This window comes from Elgaria multicarinata, chromosome 12 (genome assembly GCF_023053635.1).
Source record: "Elgaria multicarinata webbii isolate HBS135686 ecotype San Diego chromosome 12, rElgMul1.1.pri, whole genome shotgun sequence".
Lineage (NCBI taxonomy): Eukaryota > Metazoa > Chordata > Lepidosauria > Squamata > Anguidae > Elgaria > Elgaria multicarinata.
Window position 1 is genome coordinate 23,187,986 of NC_086182.1, and position 17,348 is coordinate 23,205,333.

At 45.1% G+C, this 17,348-nt stretch overlaps 1 protein-coding gene across 1 annotated transcript in view; it reads right to left on the minus strand.

Moving 5' to 3' along the window:
* KIRREL3 (kirre like nephrin family adhesion molecule 3) overlaps positions 1–17,348 on the minus strand; it is a 772,855-nt gene that overhangs the window by 21,444 nt on the left and 734,063 nt on the right. Inside the window, exon 15 of the mRNA XM_063139310.1 lies at positions 4,275–4,384. Within this exon, the coding sequence (XP_062995380.1) occupies positions 4,275–4,384 (110 nt within the window). The remainder of the gene's footprint in view (positions 1–4,274; positions 4,385–17,348) is intronic.

A 17,348-nucleotide genomic window follows, 5' to 3' on the forward strand; every position in this document is an offset into this window, starting at 1 on the left:
GGGGGGACCAATATAAAGCAATGCAGCTTCACTTGCTATGCTGTTAGCCAGTTTAAAGGCAGAACTACACAAGGCACAGAACACATACAGGGTTTTGTTTGTCAGATGCACGTGTGTGTGTGTGTGTGCGCGCGCATGCACCTGTGGCAAAGAACCGAGTAGCAGGAGAAGGTGCTTAACCCCTTCCCTACCCACCAATTCTCCCCCGTAAAGTCATTCTTCTTTAAAATCCTTCCTGCTCTCTCCTGCCAGGGACTAAAACTGCAAATCAGTCTGTTTGAATGGAAAATGTCTTGGGGGACAGGTGATATTTGCAGGATAGAATTAGTGGCAGGGTTAATTGCCTTTTCCCTACTGCCGCCAATTCCCTCCCACAAATGTACCCCAAATTCTTCCCTCCCGATCCTTGGTTAAAAAAAACCACAGTCGAGGACATGGACTTGTCAAGGAAATGGGTAGGTTTTCCTGAAGGCGCTGGAACAGTAATGCAAAGGAGGGCTGCCTTCACCTTGGCATTTGTACGGAAAACTCCTTGTTAGTTCCTTTGTGGATGCAGCATCGAGGTCAGAGTAGATGGACATCCAGGAGATATTTCAGTTGATGGCTTCTTGTGTGTGTCGCTGGGGTCTTTGGGTGGAAATAGGTGTTAATAGGAGTTGCCCTGCATCATGCTGAAGCTGTTGAAGCTCATGGCCACAAGATGTGGTGATGGGCAGAAACTAAGATGGTTTTAAAAGGGAACTGGGCACCGCGACAGAGGGTGAAGCCTGCCAATTCAGCTGACAGGGTTAGAATCATAGAATCATAGAGTTGGAAGGGGCCTATAAGGCCATCAAGTCCAACCCCCAGCTCAATGCAGGAATCCACCCTAAAGCATACCTGACAAATGGTTGTCCAGCTGCCTTTTTGAATGCCTCTAGTGTGGGAGAGCCCACAACCTCCCTAGGTAACTGGTTCCATTATGGTACTACTCTAACAGTAAGGAAGTTTTTCCTGATGTCCAGCCAGGTTGAAGCACCAGGACCTTTTACATGAGTTAAATGCTAATTTTTGAATGAGGAGTTCAGCTCAGATTGTGAAGAAAGAAACTGGGAATAAATTACTCCAGAACTGGTAAAAGAATCATAAAGCTCCACCATGCTATGATATCTCTTTCATTCATTTTTTCTTCTCTTTTTCCTTTATCCCAGCCACTCACCACATGCCAAATAATCTGGTGTTCTATCTACCAACGTCTGTTTGAATTTTCCCTTTGGGAGTGGAGCAAAATAAATAAATAAAAAAGAAGCGTATTGCTCTCTCTCTCTCTCTTATTGAGACCTCTCGAAATAGAACAAAACGGCAATTTAGCACATAGAACAGCACCAGCGGAATAAGAAGCATCACAAAGCCTCTGCCTCGGCTTCCTACCCTCCTCTGAAACCGATTTCAAGGGCTCCACTCTGAAATCCATTCTGCCCACCCTACAAAGTGCCCCTTTCAAATTGGGGTTCCCATTGATCAAGCATGGAGAATCCTCCCTCCCAGCCAAAAGGAATGGACGCTGACAAAAGGCAGCTGAGAATGTGATGTGGTGGCAGCGATTGGGGTGTGTGTGTTTCTGTGTGTGTAGAAGCACTAAACATCCTTAAAATCCATCCGCTTCCTTCCCTCCACCCTTTTGCTTCTCTTCCCTCCTTTTATGGCTCGATGGGTTTATTTTTTACGGTTCGTGTCCTTTCCATTTGTTTTGCCTGTATTACTCATTTATAATGTGACACTGGCGGGCGAAAAGCAAAGCTGGCATTTGGATGCTGAACACAGCAGTAGCAGGGAGCCGGTAAAATGGTTCTCTACAGATTCATGTATTAGCAACAGTATAGATCAGGAGAATTCTCAGTGGCCCAGTTCTTAACCCAGCCTTAGGGTGTGTGTGTGTGTGTGTGTGTGTGTGTGTGTGTGATAATAATAATCGACACCTCCACAACCCACAGTAGCTTGTGTGACCATGGAAACCCACAGATCATAGAATCATAGAATAGTAGAGTTGGAAGGGGCCTATAAGGCCATCAAGTCCAACCCCCTGCTCAATGCAGGAATCCACCTTTAAGCATCCCTGACAGATGGCTGTCCACTTGCATCTTGAATGACTCTAGTGTGGGAGAGCCGACGACCTCCCTATGCAATTGGTTCCATTGTTATACTGCTCTAACAGTCAGGAAGTTTTTCCTGATGTCCAGCTGGAATTTGGCTTCCTGTAACTTGAGCCATTTGTTCCGTGTCCTGCACTCTGGGATGATCAAGAAGAGATCCTGGCCCTCCTTTGTGTGACAACCTTTCAAGTATTTGAAGAGTGCTATCATGTCTCCCCTCAATCTACTCTTCTCCAGGCTAAACATGCCCAGTTCTTTCAGTCTCTCCTCATAGGGCTTTGTTTTCAGACCTCTGAACACACTCCAGCTTGTCTGCATCCTTCTTGAAGTGTGGTGCCCAAAACTGGACGCAATACTTTATTTATTTATTTATTTATTATATTTTTATACCGCCCAATAGCTGAAACTATACTCAACATGAGGTCTAACCAGGGTCGAATAAAGGGGAACCAGTATCTCACATGATTTGGAAGCTATACTTCCATTAATGCCGCCCAAAATAGCATTTGCCTTTCTTGCAGCCACATCACACTGTTGGCTCATATTCAGCTTGTGATCTACAATTCCAATTTGTAGTATTGCTGAACCAAGTATCCCCCATCTTGTAATAGCTACCCCCATGAAGAATTCACAAGAGAAATGATAAATATCTCTCTCTCTCTCTCTCTCTGTGTGTGTGTGTGTGACCGACTCACAACTTTCCAGGAGTTTCTTTTCCCAGCATCAGGACAAACATTTTATCTCAAAGTCTGCAAACCAGTTCTGGCCGATTTCTTTTCCACCAGTGGAGGCTGGTGACTATGGTTTTGTTGGGGGCTAGGTATCCATTTTGGATTTTAGTCAGACCCAACCAGAACTCTAAAGGAGCTATCTGAGGGGCTAATTCTATCTCAGGAAAGGGATTCAACACTTTGGGTAGCTCCTTTAGAGTTCTGGCTGGTTCTGACTGAAACCCAGAATGGATTCTCAAGAACCACCGAAATTGGAGCCACCAGCCTCTGCTGTTTTCTACAAGGAGCAGATCTGTTGTAAAGCTAATGGGTCTAAACTGGCCATTCAAGACCAAGTCACCCCACAAGAAACTTTGTATTCTAACAGGGAGACTTCACCAAAAAATATTGTTGCTGGGAAAACCCATTCCCCCTCTTCAACAGCTACTGTGGGAATTGCAGCTAAGCATTGAAGACTCAGGGGTGTCTGGGGGTGGGGGGGGGAGAAGACATAATCATCCCTGCTTCTCAGAATGTCCTGGTTCTTTGGCTCTGTGGGCCCTGGGTCCACCACTCTACTGCTTACTAGCATTTTGTCGCCGTAGCAAGCCTGGCTCTCTGCTTTGAGGCTGCAGGGCCTGGTTCTCCAAAAGGGCCAATCCTGGCCCAACAGGCCTTGTGAAGAGAAGGCAGAGCTGCTCTCCTGCTAGTCAGGGTAAAGCGGCCCGCTCCGTATAGCAGATCTGGGGCAGTGGGGAATGAGGAGAAAAATGTGTCTATTCCTGCGAAGTATGATGGTATTTTTACCACCACGAGAGATGCCTTTCAGATTTTCGGCTTCAGGCACTAAAACATCTCGGTCCAAGTCTTAGAGGGCGCCGGAGGGGATTGTGACTTCAGATCACCCAAACTTCACTTGGTGAGCTGTGACGGTTTGACGACAATGAGGCTAACAGCCTTTTCCCCGTGGAAGACTCAGCGTGCGCGTGTGTGTTCGTATGCACATCTATCTTGCAACCGTACATTGCGGAAACCTTTTTATTCTGGCTTAGCTATTAGTGCCTAATTAGATTATTATTATAATAACATGTTACTCAGCTTCTTTTGTCCATTTGCAGCCACGTCAATTTCCTGATCGCGGGCTGCGAAACCATTCTTTTGATCAGAGCCTACAGCTACATGCTGCGTGGCAATAATGAACCTCTCCCCTCTTCTTTGTCTTCATTAGCAAAGTTGCACTCTGGGAGGGGCTTTTATCCCCTGCTTTTAATGGCGGCGCAATGCTAGCAGCTCTGAGCGATGTGTGAGATTTTGGACGAGCGTACTTTCCCTTCAGCGGGCTTTAGTGCGCTGAACCACATGCGCCCATGCTCATTACTGTCAAAGGGTAGGCAGGGCAAGAGATTAAGGGAAGAGAGAATAAAATCCTCACCATCAGCTGCTTGATCGTTGGGTGTTCCTCGGTTTCTCTGCCTGAGGCGGACTCCTTGTGAACAATCTCGACTCGGATATCATTCTTGGCTGAAACCACACCTTTCAGATCTAAGCAAAAGTGCAAGAGAGAAATAGTTACTGAAAATTACAGTAACTCTAGAGTGCTGCCTGCAACTTTTAGGGACTTGTCCATCACAGAACCCAGGTTAGGGGGTGGGGGGCAACTGCCCTACTTTACAGAGCCCTCTACTTGAGGCACCATCTATCTGAAGGGCTGTCCAGTCCAAGTCTGGTTAGATAATGAACCAGCAGAAGGAAGAGCAGGGGCCTGTGTTCACCACTTAGCACCCAGAGCGTAGACTGAGCAACAGGCACACAGGTCTACTGGTCACAATCTTAAGAACAGAAGAAGAGCCATGCTCAATCTGACCAAGGGTTCATCTAGTTCAGCATTCTGTCCACACAGTGGCCAACCAGCTGTCCACCAGGGCTTGAGTGACACAGCACCTCCCCGCCCGTGTTATCCAGCAACACCATCCTCCCACCCATGTTCCCCAGCAACTGGGGTACATAGGCTTACTGTCTCTGCTTTTGGAGATAGCACATAGCCATCAGGACTAGTAGCCATTGATAGCCTTCTCTTCCAATTTGGTGGCCATCACTACGTCTTGTGGTAGTAAATTCCATAGTTTAACTATGTACTGTGTGAAGAAGTCCTTCCTTTTATCTGTCCTGAACCTCCCACCAGTTAGCTTCATGGGATGACTCCAGGTTCTAGTATTATGGGAAAGGGAGAAAAAGATGTCTCCCTATCCACTTTCTCCATACCATGCATAATTTTGTACACCTGTAGTCTGTCTCCCCTTAGCCTTCTTTTTACCAAGCTAAACAACCCCGGCTGTTGTAACCTTCCCTCATAGGGGAGATGCTCCAGCCCCTTGATCATTTTAGATACTCTTTTCTGCACTTTTTCCAGCTCTACAATAGCTGTACTTAAATATGGTGACTAGAACTGTACACAGTATTCCACACCATAGATACATCTAAAGGCAGTATGATATTGACAGTTTTATTATCAATTCCTTTTCAAAGTGTGCCTAACATAGAGTTTGCCTCTCTCTCTCTCTCTCTTTTTTTTACAGAAGCCACAGGCTGGGTTGACACTTTCATCGAGCTGTCCACCACAACCCCAAGATCTCTTTCTTCTGAGCCGCTAGCTCAGAACCCATCACATCCCAATATTTAGGTCTGTTGAATCTTGATGGACGTTCTACATCAACATAAGAAACCCCATCCGGCATCGTATATTCTTTACGAGCATCCTAGCTTCCTGAACATTGTGGTTTGTGCTAGAATATCAAACTGGACATTTAGTCTATCCCTAGGTGTAGCACCAAAATCAGGAGCTATACTAGAGTGACCAGATTTAAAAGAGGGCAGGGCTCCTGCAGCTTTAACTGGTGTGATGAAGAGGGAATTTCACCAAGTTCTCTATATATACAAATGACAACTGCTGAAATTCCCTTTTCTATGCAACTGTTAAAGATACAGGAGCCCTGTCCTCCTTTTCATATGGTCACCCTAGCCATGGGCATCACTACAAAATGGCTGCCATGGAAAGTGTGGCTAGTCACCAAGGACACGTAACCTGCGCAAGCGACTTTGTGTAAGGCAGGGATGGGCCCTGAGTCCCAACACACTGAACCACTCCTTTGAATCCACAGTTCAGCGCCTTTTGCTTTCCCTTCCTTTTTCTTGGTGGCTGAGGAAGACGTCAGTCTGAAGCTCCCCAACATGTTCATTTCCTAAGAATGCCTATGAGCCCTGTTATGTAGCCCAGAGGCATTTAGGAGAAAGGAAGATGGCAACAGCTGAAGGCCCTCACTTTGCTTAAAAGTGATCCCAGCTGCCAGTAAGAAAATGTGGTATTGATAATATTATTTTTAATTGGGACAGGTGGAGCACCTTGGCAGAATCCGAGAAAGCAGTGGAGGCTAGTGGCTCTGAATTTGGTGGGGCTAGGATTCCATTCTGGGTTTTAGTCAGAACCTGCCAGAACTCTAAAGGAGCTATCCAAGGCATGGGATCCTATCTCCCAAATGGGTCCGCACTTTGGATAGTTCCTGAAATGTTGGTTTATCTAAAGCTCAGAATAGAATTACAGTCCCGCCAAAATTAGAGTCACCAGCCTCCACTTCTCGAACGGTGTATGGGGCTTCATTGGTACCCATGGGCACCCTGTTGCCTACCACTGCCTAAGTTCATCTGCTTATCGGATCTCAGCGAAACATAGACATTATCTCATTAATTAGCCACACAGAAAAAGTGGGCATTTTTGGTATTCTCTAGGAGAATACTGTTCAATCAGCAGCAGATGCTGAACTTGAAGGGGATGGATTGCTTTCAAGCAGCAGCTGAGAGAAAAGAAGGGCAGTGGGATTTAGAGGCTTAGTTTTCTTTCCCCTCATCCCCTAGTATCCCAGGAGAAGCCTGGACATCTTTGAAGAGGCCCTTTTTGAAAAATTAAACCAAAGATACCAAGCAACAGGTCTGAGAAAAGAAGAAATGCCTCTCTCTGTATGTGGGTAAGATTAAAGACAGAGAGGAAGGTAAATCTAAACAGACTTTGAAGAAACAGATTGAGACGTGAGTCTGGAATTCCTAACTGGTCCTCATCTTTCTTAGGAGCTCCTGCACTTAACTTTAGAGCTTGTGAAGGATGCTTGTGGATTTCGTTTGGTCTGTGTTTTTAAGCAAATTGACCCCTCCAGACTAATGTGTGGATTGGAATGCTGTTATCCTTCAGGTTTTTGCACTTCTTTGCATTTGGGGGTGATCTTGGCTGAAACGAAAAGTACCCTCTCCTCTCCATTTCATCCTCACAAAATCCCTGTGAGGTAGGTTAGGTTGAGAGTCAGTAATTGCCCCAAAGTCATCAATTGAGCATCATGGCCAATGTTCTAACTACTACACTGCACTGACTGACAACTCAGAACCAGGATACATGAGAGATCCCCTACCAGTTTTTCTTGCTTGTTGAACTCATCAAGAGATACCTCCTGGTGGTACAAAAGGTTTTAGAGAGCTGGTCTATCAAATTAAAAAGAAATGGCCAGTCCTGAAAACGTCAGCTAGGCACTTAAGAAGTGGGTGTTCCATGAGATGAAGTGAGACCTTCCTTTCGGGCAGAGGATTTGGGTGCTATTGAACTAGGGTGACCCTATGAAAAGGAGGACAGGGCTCCTGTATCTTTAACAGTTGTATTGAAAAGGGAATTTCAGCAGGTGTCATTTGTATATATGGAGAACCTGGTGAAATTCCCTCTTCATTACCACAGTTAAAGCTGCAGGTGCCCTGCCTTCTTTTAAATTTGGTCACTCTAGTATAGCTCCTGCAGCTTTAATTATTGTGATGAAGAGGGAATTTCACCAGGTTCTCCATATATACAAATGACACCTGCTGAAATTCCCTTTTCTATGCAACTGTTAAAGATACAGGAGCCCTGTCCTCCTTTTCATAGGGTCACCCTAATTGAACACGGCAATGTCGTGGATGGTTCTGATCCGTGGCTCAAGCATGATCCTTTGGGACTTTCTTCTGTAGAAGCTCCAGTGAAGTGAATGGGAAGGATGAGGCTTGCTCGGAACACATTTCCTATGGATTTTACCCCATGATATGTGTGTGTGTGTGTGTGTGTGTGTGTGTGTGTGTGTGTGTGTGGAGAGGAGGGGAGAAACCATTTAGTTTTGCTCACTCAAGCAGAAAAATAACTTGAGCTGATTCTGAGTGCAGTCAATCTGCACATTTACCAACACACAGATTCCTGGATTCTGCAAACTGGCATCTAGTGGTATAGTGCAGGCAGGGCTCGCAAGGGTGAAGCACCAGCACTTTTTTATTATTAGCAGGGATGCTATTGTCATCTTCCATCCCCCCTGGAGAATGCCTTTTCCCCTACAAACCTAGCTGCTATCCTCACAGTGGCTGGGGTGAGGCTGGAGAGACAGAATGAATTTTCCCACCAATTATATATTGTTCCTTGTTGTAATGCAAAGTATTTTGTGGCGGCCTGGCCTAGATCTTCACTACTGCTTTGTAGTGGTATTGAAGTGCACCGATAACTGTTGGGGCACAGGACACATTCCATGTACTGCTTTCCTAGTGTTCTTGCCTGCTTTTTATTCCACATTATCCAAAATACCGCAACAAATGTCATTGTGTGTCCTTCGAGGTATGAATGCCCAAGGAGGATATAGCGCTACCATGATGGGATCCTACGAATTTGACACAAGGTGTAAATCTGGCCTGGGTCTTGAATAGGCAATTAAGACCCATTAGCTTTACAAAACACCTGATCCAGTTCCTCTGATGCCATGCTTCTTGCCTGCCCAAGGGTCTCTACTTCCCTTGCTCGGCTTCGTCCATTTTCCTCTGCTGCCCCTCATGCCTGGAATGCTCTTCCAGAACACATGAGAACTACCAACTCAATCACAGCTTTTAAAACACAGCTAAAAACTTTTCTTTTCCCTATAGCTTTTAAACTTTGAGTTTGTTCTGACTCTATACTGTTAGCTTCACCCATCCCGGTGCCTGTTTACACTTCCCTGTGCCTGTTTGCATTCTCTTTCCCTTCTTATTGTTTACTACAACTTTATTAGATTGTAAGCCTATGCGGCAGGGTCTTGCTATTTACTGTGTTATCTGTACAGCACCATGTACATCGATGGTGCTATATAAATAAATAATAATAATAAATAATAATAATAATAATATCATTGCCTGAAATTTTGGGCTTTCCCTGGGGGCATGGCTATGAGAGACTGTTGTAATCAGCACCTGCATGTCAAAACATTGACATCCCATTAAACATTTGTGAAATTGGGTTTAATTAAGAACATAAGAAGCACCATGCTGGATCAGACCAAGGGTCCATCTAGTCTAGGACTCTGTTCACACAGTGGCCAACCAGCTATCGGCCAGGGATGAACAAGCAGATCATGGTGCAACAGCACCCTTCCACCCATGTTCCCCAGCAAGTGGTGCACACAGGCTTATTGCCTTGAATACTGGAGATAGCACTCAACCATTAGGGCTAGCAGCCATTGATAGCCTCCACCTCCAGGAATGTATCCAACCTCCTTTTAAAGCCATCCAGATTGATGGCCATCACTACGTCTTGTGGTAGTGAGTTCCATAATTTAACTATGTGCTGTGTGAAGAAGTCCTTCCTTTTATTTGTCCCAGATCTCCCACCAACCAGCTTCATGGGATGACCCTGGGTTCTAGTATTTTGGGAGCGGAAGAAAAATGTCTCCCAATCTACATTCTACATACCCTGCATAATTTTGTACACCTCTATCACGTCTCCCCTTAGCCTCCTTTTTTCCAAGCCAAACAATCCCAGTTGATGTAACCTTCCCTCATAGAGGAGATGCTCCAGCCATTTATTTCGGCCTTCCTGATTTCCTGTGTGATTACAAAACCTGGGTGGGGGCTGGGGAAGAGGTGGGCATTTTAAAAATCTCTAGTGTCTTTCTCTTCACATCCTGCAGAACGCGACAGGGGGAATTAACTACTCGAGTGACTACGCGAAAGGGGGCACTTTACAACCTAATCTGGTGACACACTGGAACAGGAGCAGTTTTGAAATCCCTATAAATAATGTATGTTTCCCCTGTGACAGGCTATGAATCATTTCTCTGGCTGGCTTTTGAAAGATGGAATATTTTATGGGAGACACTAACTCAAGTGTCCGTGGGTCTGCCGATCAGTCTATCATCCAAACAAGAGGATGCTTGTTGGGCCTCAAGAGGCAGAGAGGCAGCGGAGCAGCAGAGGGGAAGGCATGGAGCAGGATATTGGAGGTAGTTGTCTCCCATTATTGCTCAAAGAGAGGCTCATCATCAAAGTCCCAACAATGCTGCAAGGGTGCATAAGTACCAAAACAAATGTGTGAGAAGCTGTGATGCAGCGAGGAAGTTTTAGACCCTGGATTTAGGATGTTTAACCCTATGCATGTTTAAACAGAAAAATAATTCTTACTGCTCCCAGTATTCCCCAGCCTGCATAGGACTGTTTGCTGTCTAAACATCCGTAGGATTGTACGTTTAATGGTCTTATGCCCCATTCCCCTTTGGATGGCCGTGTATAATTTTTGAGCCCTTTCATTATTTTGTCCCCTCTTTTGGGAATCCGGTCTGCCTGTCTTCCCCTCCCCAAAGGTCCTACTAAGGGTCAGGGCCTTCTTCACAGATTGAGAAGGAGGATCACCAATGGGCCCATTAAGAACATCAGAAGAGCCCTGCTGCATCAGACCAAGGGTCCATCTCATCCAGCATTGTGTTCCCACAGTGGCCAACCAGCTGCCCCAGTAGGAAGCTCACAAGTAGGACATGATGCCAATAGCACCTTCCCGCTTCCATTCCCCAGCAACTGTATACAGAGGCATACTATCTCCGATACTGGAGATAATATATAGCTTTCAGAACTAGTTGTTGTTTATTCGTTCAGTCACTTCCGACTCTTCGTGACTTCATGGACTAGCCCATGCCAGAGCTTTCTATCGGCCGTCGCCACCCCTAGCTCCCCCAAGGTCAAGTCTGTCACCTCCAGAATATCATCCCTCCATCTTGCCCTTGGTCGGCCCCTCTTCCTTTTGCCTTCCACTTTCCCTAGCATCAGCCTCTTCTCCAGGGTATCCTGTCTTCTCATTATGTGGCCAAAGTACTTCAGTTTTGCCTTTAATACCATTCCCTCAAGTGAGCAGTGTGGCTTTATTTCCTGGAGTATGGACTGGTTTGATCTTCTTGCAGTCCAAGGCACTCTCAGAATTTTCCTCCAACACCACAGTTCAAAAGCATCTATCTTCCTTCACTCAGCTTTCCTTATGGTCCAGGAGGGAATCTGCACGTCGTGCAGATCACTTCTAAGCGACCCCAGTGCGGCGTGAAAGCGAGCGTGTAACTTGCCTTTTGAAGAGTCAACGAAGAGACGTCCTTCCCGCCGCCGCCGCCACCCAACTCCCTCCTCGCCGGCTGGGACGGAGAGCTCGGGGGAAGAAGGCGGGGTGGAGAGCTTCTTCCGCTCTCAACCCCGCCTTCTTCAGCCGAGCTCTCCTCGCCGCTCAGCAAGGAGATCTGCGGGTGGCGGCGGGCGGCGGCAGCGGGAAGGACGTCTCTTCATCAGCTCTTCAAAAGGCAAGTTACACGCTCACTTTCACGCCGCACTGGGGTCGCTTAGAAGCGATCTTGGAACAACGTGCAGATTCCCCCCAGCTCTCGCAGCCATAGGTTACTACGGGGAATATCATTGCTTTAACTATGCAGACCTTTGTTGTCAGTGTGGTGTCTCTGCTCTTAACTATTTTATCAAGATTTGTCATTGCTCTCCTCCCAAGAAGTAAACGTCTTCTGATTTCCTGGCTGCAGTCAGCGTCTGCAGTAATCTTTGCACCCAGAAATACAAAGTTTGTCACTGCCTCCATGTTTTCTCCCTCTATTTGCCAGTTATCAATCAAGCTGGTTGCCATAATCTTGGTTTTTTAAAGGTTTAACTGCAACCCAGCTTTTGCACTTTCTTCTTTCACCTTTGTCTAGTAGCCAAGCTTTAACCTCCATGAATTTATCTAATCCCTTTTGAAGCCTTCCAACTTGGGGGGCCGTCACTACATCTTGTTGCAGTGAATGCCATAGCTTAACTATCTGGTGTGGTTGTGCCAATGATGGCAGCAGTGAACTGCGCTTGCCATCAGATGACTTGATGCCCTCATATCCACAACCAATCCAGTGGAGTCTGGCTGTGCTGGCAGTGTTGACTCCTGGCTGTCCTTTCCCCATAGGCATAGGCAAGGCGAGGGACAAAATACCAGTTAGAGGCTATTTGCTTGGAGCTCCATGAAGGCCCTGTTTCTCTGCCCTAGGCAAGGCCCATATTGGCAGATAAGAATGCCTTCTGGGAGCTGCAGGAAACAGGACTCAAGAGCAAGAAATTTGTTTCAGACACCTTTTTTTCCAAAGCCCTGGAGATATTTCACAGCAGAAGCTGTAAATATCACAAATCTGCAGTGAAGACAGCTCTCATGGGGTAAACTGTCAGGCAAATCCCAGCGGCTGAGACTTTTGTTATCTCCTTGAATCAACTTCTATGATAATTTACAGTGCTGGTCTTATGATTGCCTCACCCACCCACACAACTGAGCTGTCTCTTGACACAAGACAACCATCCCCATCCTTGTGCCCTTCAGATGTTTGGGACTTCAGCTCCCATCAGCCCCAGCCAGAATGGTCCATGGTTAGGAATGCTGGCAGTTGTAGTACCAGGTTGGGGAAGATTGACCTAAGTTGATTAAGTCACAATACACTTGTGGGCTCTAATCTACTAGCAACTTTGCAACAATTATTTGGAGTGAGTGAGAAGGAGAATGGAAGCAGAGAAAGGAGAAAAATGGACAAAAAGAGGGGAAAGAGATGAATAATACTGAGAAGCAAGGGGAAATGTAAGGAGAGGAGGATAGCTAGGATCTGGGCACCACACTTCAAGAAGGATGCTGACAAGATGGAGGGGGTTCAGAGGAGGGCAATGAGGATGATCAGGAGTGTGGAAACAAAGTCCTATGAGGAGAGACTGAAAGAACTGGGCCTGTTTAGCCTTGAGAAGAGAAGATTGAGGGGAGGCACAATAACACTCTTCAAGGACTTGAAAGGTTGTCACACAGAGGAATGCCAGGATTTCTTCTTGATCATCCCAGAGTGTGGGACATGGAATCATGGGCTCAAGCTACAGGAAGCCAGATTCCGATAGAACATCAGGAAAACTTCTTGACTGTTAGAGTAGTATGGCAATGGAACCAGTTACCTAGGGAGGTCGTGGGCTCTCCCACATAAGAGGCATTCAAGAGGCAGCTGGACAACCATCTGTCAGGGATGCTTTAGGGTGGATTCCTGCATTGAGCAGGGGGTTGGACTCGACGGCCTTATAGGCCCCTTCCAACTCCACTATTCTATGATTCTATGATTCTATGAAATAAGCAAAAGGAGAAATAACGTGTAAGAAAAAATTCTCAAGTGGTTCTTGGGTGTGGAAATGTTAAGGTCCCACTTACAGTGGTTGGTTTTCACTACCATTTTTTGTGCGTGGTAAACTTTCTTGCGAATGAAATTCTATATAGTCAGATTTAGCCAACAGCCTTAACACCAGCCCTAATTTTCTTAATATTAGCTGCATTCAGACATTTGTCTGGGCTCCCCTTCAGACCTTCATGTGTTCTGTGTGAAGTATGAGGAGAGTTTTCCTAGGTGGATCTGAGCGGGAAACCTGTTAAGGTTGAACACACTTAGAAATCTTTGTTTTAATTAATAAATAAATAAATAAATAAATAAATAAATAAATAAATAAATATTCTATACTGGTTTTAGCTTGAATAATTGTTTTATTTGTTTTTAGCTGGGTATACTTATTGGTTTATATTGTTTATAGGATTTTATCTTTACGCCACCCTGAGATCCTAGTGATACAGGGTGAGATACAATATTTTAATAAATAATAAATTAATAAATTGTGAGGAATGTGAGTGGGCCTGTTCAGACAACTCACTAAGCCATGTTTAGGCCACTAACCCTTTTGCAGTAAATGGTTAGTGAGCTTGTTTAAACCATGGTTATGTAGCCACCATGGTTAGGAATGGTTCACACGACACACTAAATCATGGTTCACACAACATGCTAAGCCATAATGTTTAGCTCATAATCATGTTGGGCTACTATGCCATGGAAAGGAAAGGAAAGGACCCTCTCGTGCAAGCACTGAGCCATTACTGACTCTTGGAGGGACGCCAGCTTTCACTGACATTTTCTTGGCAGGCTTTATAGTGGGGTGGTTTGCCGTTGCCTTCCCCGGCCGTTATTACCTTTCCCCCAGCTAGCTGGGTACTCATTTTACCGACCTCGGGAGGATGGAAGGCTGAGTCAACCCGAGCCGGCTGCCTGAAACCAGCTTCTGCTGGGATCGAACTCAGGCCATGGGGAGAGTTTCAGCTGCAGACACTGCTGCTTTACCGCTCTGCACCACACGAGGCTATGCCATGACCAAATACAAATCTGTCCACCTGGCAGACTGTTCACCCTAAAGCATCACCATGGGGGAATTATAAAGGAAAGTCATCACACAGAAATCTTTGGGGGGGGGGGAAATGGCCATATATAAATTGTCCCTAAGGCAGCTAGCTACTTCCCTTTTATCCAGAAGATGGCAAAACCCAATGTCAGTATTTGTCCAGCAATGGAATGGAGAGCCATGAACGTGATGCAGGTTCCATAGTTGTCACAAGGTAAGAATTAAAGTTACTAAGATCTGAAGTGTGGCTGAATTAGCAGCTCTGCCTTCAGGGCAAAGTCTTCTTAATTGATAACCTAGTGCCACCAGCCAAATCAATACTTAATTTAGTACTTCCCTCCCACCTTTCTCTTAATAATGCATTCTTCTAAGACCACTGTTTGCCTATCCCCCAGGGCATCCACTAGCAACGGGTTCTCGAACACATCAGGCTAAAAATTTCCAAGCTTCACAGTTCAAGGAAAAGTATTTCTCCTTTCTGTTTTCTTCTTCATCTTCTTTTCTGTTGTGCTTTATTGCTTTTCCCTGTTTTCTGTCCAAGAGTAGGAATAATGTGCTGAGCTTGGTGCTCAGCATTTAATCACAACGAAAAGCCAATTACGGCCTCGTAGACTCCTCTCTTAGGGACGTTACTCCTTAAATAACTTGTGGCTTGTAATGTCATCCAGGAAACAAAAAACAGCTGTGTATGAAACCTGTGAAAATACGTCCCTGGGGGGGAATCTCTCTGCTTACTGTATACATAATTTGCTGGTGATGCCTTTTGCTTCTTCTCATTAAAACAATCACAGAAATATGTGATACCTGCCCTATTGCCTGTGACCTGGCATTAGCTTTTCCTGGCCCCTAACCAAGAAATTGGAGGCTGTGTGCAAGCAGATTTGAAGGGCTTCAAGATGCACCTCACTCCCATTGACCTCATCTCTCAGTCTCTCTTACTGTCAATGATGTTACGCTTACTCTGGTCAAGGAAGCTCATAGTCTTGGCTTTATATTTGATTCCTCGCTCTCCTTTATTCCTCATATTGAGGCAGTAGCTAAATCCTGTCATTTTTTCCTGTATAATATTGCCAGGATTCGATCATTTTTGTCTGTCTCTTCTGCCAAGATGCTTGTTCATGCACTGGTTATTTCTCGGTTGGACTACTGCAACCTTCTTCTCTCTGGCCTTCCTTCTTCTCACATCAGTCCGTTGGTTTCTGTTCACCACTCTGCTGCTAAGATCATCTTCTTGGCTCGCCGCTCTGACCATGTTACTCCACTTCTGAAATCTCTTCATTGGCTTCCAATTCATTTCAGAATCCAATATAAACTTCTCCTGTTGACCTTCAAAGCTTTTCACGGTCCTATCTCTCCTCTCTCATCTCACACTATTGCCCCACTCGTGCTCTTCGCTCCTCTGACGCCATGTTTCTTGCCTGCCCAAGGGTCTCTACTTCCCTTGCTCGGCTTCGTCCATTTTCTTCTGCTGCCCCTTACGCCTGGAACGCTCTTCCAGAACATCTGAGATCCACAAGTTCAATCGCAGCTTTTAAAGCTCAGCTAAAAACTTTTCTTTTTCCTAAAGCTTTTAAAACTTGATGCTGTTTGGACTTTATACTGTTAGTTTTACCCTACCCTGTGCCTTTTTACCCTACCCAGTGCCTGTTTGCATTCTCTTCCCCTCCTTATCGCTTTACTATGATTTTAATAGAATGTAAGCCTATGCGGCAGGGTCTTGCTATTTACTGTTTTACTCTGTACAGCACCATGTACATAGATGGTGCTATATAAATAAATAATAATAATAATAAGTTATGGTTGGGTCACCTTGTGCAGATCCTTGGAAACCAATGTGTGGTGTTCCCCCATGGTGCATCTTATAATCCCACCGCTTGTAAGCCTATGTGGCAGGGTGTTGCTGTTTTATTTTTTTTACTATGTACAGCACCAAGTACATTGATGGTGCTATATCAATCAATCAATCAATCAATTGAAGCAATCCAAAATGATGGCTCCATTGCTCCCTTCAGGAGACTAATTCACACATTCCCCACAGCACTTAAATTCCCCGCCCCCTTTTAGTGTATTAACATTTCTAAAAGAATACACAACCCGTAAAAAGAGAAGGAGAGAGAGAGAGGGGGGAATCACACTATTCACCATCACTACCACCCGTTATTCCAAAAAGTAGTTAAACTAGAAATAAATGGTTTTTTACAAGATAATTGGCTAGGAAGCTCATGCAGAAAACAGAAGATCTAAACTTTAATTAGTTCCAAAATAGCTATTCCAGAAAGTGGCAAGCTTTGCCCATCTTAATTGAAACATGTCTGAGCCCTCCTGGTCTTCCCAAGTCCTGACAAAGTTTGCTAATTTCATTAATGACAGAATTTCCCAAGTCCTCATGAACCTTTCGACTATTGATTGAGTTTTTTGCTGCTTTTCTTGACTTTGCTAACACTGCGTTAACTATTGTCAGTTAAGGAACTACTATTGATTCTAAGGCTGAATAGGTTTGATTGTCCCATCATTTGTGATTTGCATGTAATTTAAAAGCCACTCACAAGAGTGAACCGCCCAGAGAGCTTCGGCTATTGGGCGGTATAAAAATGTAATAAATAAATAAATAAATAAATAAGAGCATCTCGTATAATCTTTGGGCGACATGGGCCAAAGCAACCTGGTCTGCATGTGAAAATGATCACACCAGGGCATGTGACCCAGAAACACAACAGTGGGTAAAATGCCCATTTACACAAATGGCGGTTGTAATGTGGCCATTTATGCAATATTTCAGGTGTGAATGGTCCATTGTACGGCCTTTATACAAATCTATGTTGTGACCACACTTAGAATACTGTGTACAGTTCTGGTCACCACACCTAAAAAGGGATATTATAGGGCTGGAAAAAGTGCAGAAAAGGGCAACTAAAATGATTAAGGGGCTGGAGCATCTCCCCTACAAGGGAAGGTTACATCA